Raw genomic sequence first — 7,836 nt, 5'->3', positions numbered from 1 at the left:
TTGTATCTACATGTAAGTATATTGCTGTATCTACCTGCAGGTATGTGTGAATCTCCCATGGACACTTAGGTATTTTTACTTTACTACACATATGTATCGTATTGTATCTACATGTTTCCTACCGTGGGAGCGAGTTTGGAACCCGCTTTCTCACTTACTCTATTGTAACCACTTGCCCCCACGCCGTTACTCTTCCCAACATTTTTGCAGTACCCTAACGCACGCCAGTAGTTCAGTTTTTAAAGCCACCTCAGTGTTGGACATTTTGGCCGTTTACAATTTTTCACCATCATCATTGCCGTGACTTAACATGTTGACGGTGAACTATTTGTAGATATCCAGGATTGTTTTCCGAACAGAAATTCGTGCCAGTGGAATTGCTGAGTCAAACAGTCTGCAAAATTCGGTGGATAAAAATCGCTTTTAAGCCTCATAGTCCGCCTCAGGTATGCATGCTTTACCTGAGGAGGAAGCAGAGGAGCAGAGAGGTTAAATAACTGGCCCAAGGTCAAAAATAATTACAAGTGGCGGGTTTCAAAAGCCGCGCGAGCTCATCTTGCTGCGGCAGGGGTAGAATTTGCGGTTTAGCCTTTTTTTTTTTTTTTTTGGTGTGTTTCGGTGGGGGAGGGGCCGGGCGGCAGGGAAGGAAACTTGTGTCGCAGCAAAGAAGGAGGAGGAGGAGGGGCGGGACTCCAGTCGGATCGCAGCCGGACGAGGCGACAGAGGCTGGGCCCGGGCTCGGCGGGCCCCCCAGCCGCTGTGCGGGGCGCCTCGGAGGCGGTGACCCCCCACTCAGGGAGGTCTGGCCGCTAGCCGCGAGCCGCACCCGGGCGGTTGCCAAGGGCCTGCCCCGGCTGCTGGGTTAGTTGCTACGGCCTCCATCTTGAGGCCGGTGGCCGCGGCGCCCCCGGAAGGGGTTGCCGAACAGGGCATTCACTTCCGGTCTGGGGCCTGCGGCGGCGGCGGTGGCGGCGGCGGCGGCGGCAGCGGGTCGGTGTAGAAAATGGCGCTGGTGCAGCGGCTCGGGCCTCTCCCCGCGGCGCTGCGGAGGGCTTGAGGCTCGCGAGCCTCACTCGCCGCGCCCCACTTGCTCGTGCACTTTACACACATGAGGTGAGTGGGGCGGGGGCCTCCATGCGGGCGGGAGGAGCCTGGGGCACTGCCGCAGGGCCCCGCGACCGCGGGCGGCGGCGGCGGCGGGCGTCCCCGAGACCTCAGGCCCCGGCTAGGGGGGTGCGGGGGCGCCGCTGCGGAGGCCGGGCGGGAGGCCCGGAGGGGCCGCGCTGCGCCCCTGGGGCCGGGCCGGGGGCTGCGGCTCGCCCGCGCCGCCTGCCCGCAGTCCGGGCTGCAGCCCCGCAGCTTTGTGAGCACCCCCGGGCTCCCCTCCCCCCCCATCCGCCCCGGCGCGAGCCTCTGCCGCAGCAGCTCCGTTTTCACGCGCATCTCTCCCTCTCTCTCTTTCTTTTCTCTTGCAGAGAATTGGAAGCTAAAGCTACCAAAGACGTAGAAAGGAATCTTAGCAGGTAAGATGGGCGAGCTTCCGTCTGTCGCCCCATTAATCGTGTGTTTCCACTCTGGTTCGCCCTTTCTGGGTTTAGAAGTTCCCCCGTGTCATTTTCTTTTCGCTCGCAGGGAATAGACATTCGGGAGAAGAGGCCGGAGGGAATATTGGATGGAGGGATTGCGGGGAGATGCGTAATTACGCGTGTGTTCTTTTCTTTGGGGGAAGAAAAAACAGCGAAAAGCAATTCTTGTAAACTTAGTTAAAGCATTCTCACCCTTTTAGAATTTAATTAGGGGACTTGTGCATTAATTACTATTGTAAATGGTTGCAGGCATTGTGTGACTCATGATTGAGGCGGCCCTTATGGCGGGCTGTCAAACTGTTTTGGCTTCCCCGTTATTACTTTGTAACTCAAATTGTTGCCTTTATAAGAAGATACTATGTTCGCATTTTCCCTCCCCAACACGTTGTAGTCAGGCAGATTCTGTTGCACTGGAAACAGTTTTGCCCTTGAACTTTACGGAGCATAAACTGCGTTTTGTTTTCTTTTGAAACTACATTTGTGTCTGTGTTCGGTGTGTGCTCTTTTTTATCAACTGGTAAAATAATTAAAAAATCTGTTCCCAGTAAGTGGTTATCGTTTCTACTGGGCCTGAGTGTTTTTGCACTGGTAACTTAAATCATCACCACAAAGGGAGTTTTTTTGGTTTTTAAACGTTGCCTTTATGGAAACGTTTAGCTTTAGTGAGCTGTAATTGCTTAAAGCTCTGATCAGAGTATTGCACCGTATTTAACTCTTTTTCAAATTCATTTTCTTACGGTCTTTTCTTTATTGGCCGTTTTCTTTTGAATCATATCGGGAGACTCAGAGAAACTTCTAGATGAACCTTATCAGTGAGCTGCTTTCTTTTTCACTTGGACAGGATAAAATAAAATCTCTCCTATCTCAGGTCTTAATGTAGTTTGTCCTTAACGATGATAAGTTTTAGGTTTATGGTGAGGTTAATAACACTCAGTTCAAATCATATGAATATTTTTCACCATATAAAATCATCCCAAATTGCTGGTCTTTTGAGTTTTATAGATATTAATCTGTTAAGGTGATAGTTAAAAATCTTTTCAGTGGGTGAAGGATGGACATCATTGGCTTACCGAATAAGAGATTTCCTTATAGTTATCATTTCTTATAATAATGGGGACTGGTTCAAGGAAATCAAGCCTGACATCACTGATTAAACAACTGTTCTTTGGACATTTAATAAGTTTTGTTGTCAAAAGCTTTAAAAAAAAAATGTTAAGATATGAGACCATTAAAGAAAACAGGTTGAATTTTCAGTAGCAGAAAGGAGCTTGGAGTCTATTTCTCCTCCCATTTTTGCTTTGTCAGGTAACTATATCAGTATAATTTCTATGGAGGTTTTCTGGGGCTTAATTAAAAATTGCCTCTACCACAGGTATAATTTTCATAATCTATTATAGTTGGAGAGAACTTAAGAGTCTCTATATGGGTTATGTATCAGAGTTTGAATCCCAGCCCTGCCACTTACAATATGACCTTGACTCTTGGCAAATCACTTAGCCTCTTTGTGTGTAATCTATAAAACGAGAGGTTTGGGCCAATCAGTTCCTAAGGTGTGTGAGCCCCCTTGGGTTGTATAAAAAGGAGTTAAATGTCATTTCTGGCCACAGAGAATATGTACAATCTGGTAGGAAGACTGTCATATGTCCATAAATAACTAATACAAGGTAGATGGTGTAGAGGTTAAGTTACCATCTCATCCCATATTTGAGGATGGCTCTACAGTAAGTCATCAGGCATGAAAAGGAAGAACAATTACTAGGAGGTTACAAGGCAGCACATCAAGACTGTGAGAGGGTAGCATTGCCTAAAGGTTAAAAGGTTCCAAGGAGGGAGAGGTGTGATTAGGTGGGCAAATGTTTTCCTTCTACTCCGTCTCTAGCTCTCTGCTTCCTTTTTTCCAAATAAGGAGAGTGTGTATGTCTTGAAGCATTTATGCTTTCCCAGGAAATCAAGGCCTTATTCTGTATTCCTTTAGCAAACATTTCTTGAGCATCTTCTATGTTCCAAATGCAAGGCTAGGCACTTGGGAGGGGAAGAGCAGAAATAGCTATATGTACTGAATGCTTACTATCTGCCTGGCGCATTCTTCTGAAGACTTTGCATGGACTCATCCGATCCCTGGATCACTGTGTGAGGTAGGTACTATTATTCCTGTTTTACAGATGATGACTTTGAGGCACAAAGAGGTTAAATAACTTTCAGGAAGCCACATCACTGGTATTGGAGGAGCTGTCAGGCTTCAGATCATATTGTATCGTCTCTTACTAGAGGCATGGTTCTTCATCTTGAAAAATTTGAAAATATCTTTGAGGAGGCAGAACCCACAGGTACATTCGATACTGCTAGATCAGAGTTTCTTAACCTGGGCTCTGTTGACGTTTTTGGACCAGAGAATTTATTATTGTGAGGTCTGCCCTGTGCCTTGTGGGATGGTCAGCAGCATCTGCTTGTAGCACTCCCCGCCCAGTCGTGACATTCAGAAATGTCTTTAGAGGGCACCTGGGTGGCTCAGTTGGTTAAGCGACTGCCTTTGGCTCAGGTCATGATCCTGGAGTCCCTGGATCGAGTCCCGCATCCGGCTCCCTGCTCAGCAGGGAGTCTGCTTCTCCCTCTGACCCTTCCCTGTCTCATGTGCTCTCTCTCTCTCATTCTCTCTCTCTCAAATAAATAAAATCTTAAAAAAAAAAAAAAAAGAAATGTCTTTAGATATTGCTAAATGTTCTCTGGGGGGCAAAATCACCCCCAGTTGAGAACCGTCATTCTAGATCTTCATATTCCCCGAAGATAACCAAACGTATGAACTTTTAATGTTAAATATTTAAATGTTAAATTAATTTTTACATCTTTAATACCATGGAAGTCCAAATCCTATTGTGTGGGCCCCTAGTTTGAGCCCTCTAGTTTCTGAATGTCAGTGTTGTGTTGCCATTCTCCTTTCCCTCTGCTAAGTGGCAAATCTTTTTTTTTTTAAGATTTTATTTATTTATTTGAGAGAGAGAAAGTAAGTGAGAGAGAGCACGAGTGGGCATGAAGCAGAGGGAGGAGAAGAGGGAGAAGCAGACTCCCCACTGAGCAGGGAGCCCGATGCGGGACTCAGTCCCAGGATCCTGAGATCATGACCTGAGCCAAAGGCAGATGCTTGACCAGCTCAGCCACCCAGGCGCCCCAGTGGCAAATCTTCAAGGCAGTGTGCCAGGTAGCCAGGGCCAGTTAAACAAAATTGGCACAAGAGAAATTTAGTTTACTACCTGGGGTAAGCTATATTTCTTAATTCACTGTTGGCCATTAAAATTGTCACTTTATGTCAGTATCATGGGCATTCAAAAGAGGGAACTGTAATGTCTAGATGGGGGTGGTCACCACTGGAACTGAACTTTATTTTTTTTTAATTTTTTTAAAAAAATATTTATTTGAGACAGAGAGAGTGCACAAGCAGTAGGGGCACAGAGGGAGAGGGAGAAGCAGGCTCCCCACTGAGCAGGGAGCCTGATGTGGGTCTCTATCCCAGGAACTTGAGATCATGACCTGAGCCAAAGGCAGACGCTTAACCAACTGAGCCACCCAGGCGCCTCTAGAACTGAACTTTAAAGTATGAAGTCAATTTTGAAAGGCAGAGAAAAGGGCAGTATAAAAACAACAGAACTAATGGCACAAAATCCAGGAAGTACAGGGAGTTTTTGTTTTTTTTTTTTGTTTTGTTTTTTTAAGATTTTATTTATTTATTTGACAGAGAGAGAATGAGAGAGAAAGCACATGAGAAGGGGGAAGGTCAGAGGGAGAAGCAGACTCCCTGCCGAGCAGGGAGCCCGATGCAGGACTCGATCCCGGGACTCCAGGATCATGACCTGAGCCGAAGGCAGTCGCTTAACCAACTGAGCCACCCAGGCACCCGTACAGGGAGTTTTGAAATAGCAGTGGGTGGTTTGGTTGGATTGACGTGGAACAGCAGGGGCAGATGCAGAGGTTCTTGAATATTAAGTTGGGGACTTCTGGCATAGATCTTTTCGGTAGTATGGAGCTATTACATGCTGTTGGGTAGGGTAGTGTGATATGATAGAATAAGGCAGGTGTTGATGAAGACCTGAATTACAGTGGTGGGAGAAAAGAGCTGAGAGTGGGAGATACTGAGGAAGTGGAATCTGGGATTTGGCAGCTAACTAAGCTGGGATTAGTTGTGAGAGGGGTCTAAACACCATCTTGGGTGAATGGGAGATTGACCCAGCCTCTGAACAGAAGAGAGGTTAGAACAGAAATAGGAGTTTGGTGAGAGAAGATGGTAAGTTACATTTTCTAGTTGTAAAAAAAATCTAAGACAACTGATATAATTTAAAAAAAATTATTTTGGAGGCCAGAGCCATAGAATCATTCAGTGTTTAGAGCCGGACCATGACATCAGAGAGACCGGCCAGTATTCTGATCTCTTCCATTTTACAAATGAGAAAGCTATAGGTAAGACAGATCCAGTAACTTAGTCAAGGTTATATTCTCTCAAGTGACAGAGCTGGGATTCCAACAGGCCTTTTGACTCTAACTACTGAGGTCTTACAAATGTGCAATATTTTATACGCACAATAGAAAAACAACTTTGGTTTCTCCTTTCTGAAAATGGAAGAACACTTATCTCAATGTATTTTGTTCCATTTTAGTAATTAATTACTATAATGTAGGGTATATTGTCTAACAAAAAAGTTACACACTTCATGTTAGCTGATTTTTCCCCCAAAACCAACTATTAAAACACCATCATTTAAGAAAAATTGTTAAAGATGCTGTAATGCCATATAATGTAGCATCTAAACTGGGACATTGTTATCTGAGGCACTTTTGCCTGGGACAGGTGCTAAATAAGAAAAGACTAGGGACAACAGGAATAAACCAGAGCATCAGGTCTCTCTAGTTAAGGTGGACCCTACTCTTGGAATTCATCAACCTTTATCTGAAAAAAGAAATATATATATTTATCTTCCAATTTTGTTAAGCTTTTCTGTTGCCTTCCTGCGATAACGGTTTGTAGGCCAACAAATTCATATTGGTAGGTTTCTTTCTAGCTTAATTTGGCAGCTATGTGGTAAGTCAATTGATAGAATAAATGAATCACAAACTGTAAGCTTAATTTAAAAATGCGTAACAACCCTCTGTGGAAAATTTAAATATGAACATCATTAAAAAGTCTGAGTACCACTCTGTAACCCCTTGTGTTTTTGGCATCTGAAGTAAGTCTGCAAGTATAAATTAAAGTCCCTTACAGCTCTGTTTTCTGACAACCTCAGAAGCATTTCCCATGATTGGAGAGACTAAAACAGAATGTGCTGTATGTTTTCTGCTCAGACAGACTTATGACAGTCTCTCACTCAAAGTCAAGAAAATGTCCTCCCATTTAAAATTTTTAAAAAATCATTCTAACCTTCAGCAAAATAGCAAGAATGAGGTGGTGAACACCTGTACCTCTCCCTAGGTTTACCGATTGTTCGTATCTTGCCGTATCGTTCTATCATGTCAGTTCATCCCCAAGTAGGACAACACCCATCTCCTGAGAACAAGGCATTCTATATAACAATCACATTATCACGCGTGGGTAAGTTTAACGTTGTCACAATGCCTTTCTGTCCATATTCAAATTTTCCCAACTGTCCCAGTAGTATCTTTTTAAATATGTTGGGTTTTTTTCCCCTTCATTCCCTTACCCAGGGTTGCTTTTAGTTGTCTGTAATTTCCCTACATCAGGAGCTGCTCCTTACCCTTTTCTTCCCCTTTCATGACATTGACATCTTGGAATAGTCCAGACTAGTTTTTGCAGGCTTCAGTTTGGATTCTTCTGATGGTTTCTGTAGGATTAGATTCAGTGAAACCTTTTTGGCAGGAATAGTGCATAGGTGATGTGCTCTAAGGACATCACGTCAGGCTCCTGCCCCCACTATTTTTAAGCAGATTAGCTGAAAGTGGACCCAGTACTTTACTTTTACCTTCATGCTCACTCTGTTTCTTTCATTTTCAGACATGCCAACAATTAGGTCAAACTGAGATACAATTTTAAATAGTTGAGGTTACAGTAATTACAGGTCTTCGTGTTTAAACTGATCGCTTGTAACGATTGCACTTTTTTGAAGGGTCATTCTGAAGGTAGCTCCCTAATTGTTAGACATAAAAGTTGCTTGTTTTCAACTTTCACCACTGATAAACTGATAACCCGGGAAAGAAAATGAAACCTAGAGCTTGGGCTTCTGATCTGCATCCTGAAAGGATGCCCCAC

The 7,836-nt window shown here is 44.4% G+C and overlaps 1 protein-coding gene across 9 annotated transcripts in view; it reads left to right on the top strand.

The window, feature by feature from the left end:
- The first annotated feature begins 663 nt into the window (after positions 1 to 663).
- The window catches only part of TNRC6A (trinucleotide repeat containing adaptor 6A), a 100,766-nt gene continuing 93,593 nt past the window's right edge, over positions 664 to 7,836 (top strand). For 3 of the 9 annotated variants that reach the window (XM_036112484.2, XM_036112486.2, XM_036112482.2), the window contains exons 1-2: positions 666 to 1,113; positions 1,476 to 1,523. In XM_036112484.2, the coding sequence (XP_035968377.2) occupies positions 1,109 to 1,113; positions 1,476 to 1,523 (53 nt within the window). In that variant the 5' untranslated portion in view covers positions 666 to 1,108. Of the gene's footprint in view, positions 1,114 to 1,475; positions 1,524 to 3,748; positions 3,914 to 7,836 lie in introns of those variants that run through there. The other 6 variants (XM_036112483.2, XM_078074677.1, XM_036112489.2 and 3 more) reach the window with 4 other exon arrangements.

The sequence above is a fragment of the Halichoerus grypus genome, chromosome 6 (assembly GCF_964656455.1).
Source record: "Halichoerus grypus chromosome 6, mHalGry1.hap1.1, whole genome shotgun sequence".
In the NCBI taxonomy this organism is placed as follows: domain Eukaryota; kingdom Metazoa; phylum Chordata; class Mammalia; order Carnivora; family Phocidae; genus Halichoerus; species Halichoerus grypus.
The sequence above is the reverse complement of the archived record's forward strand: the minus strand, read 5'-3'. Positions and strand labels throughout refer to the sequence as shown.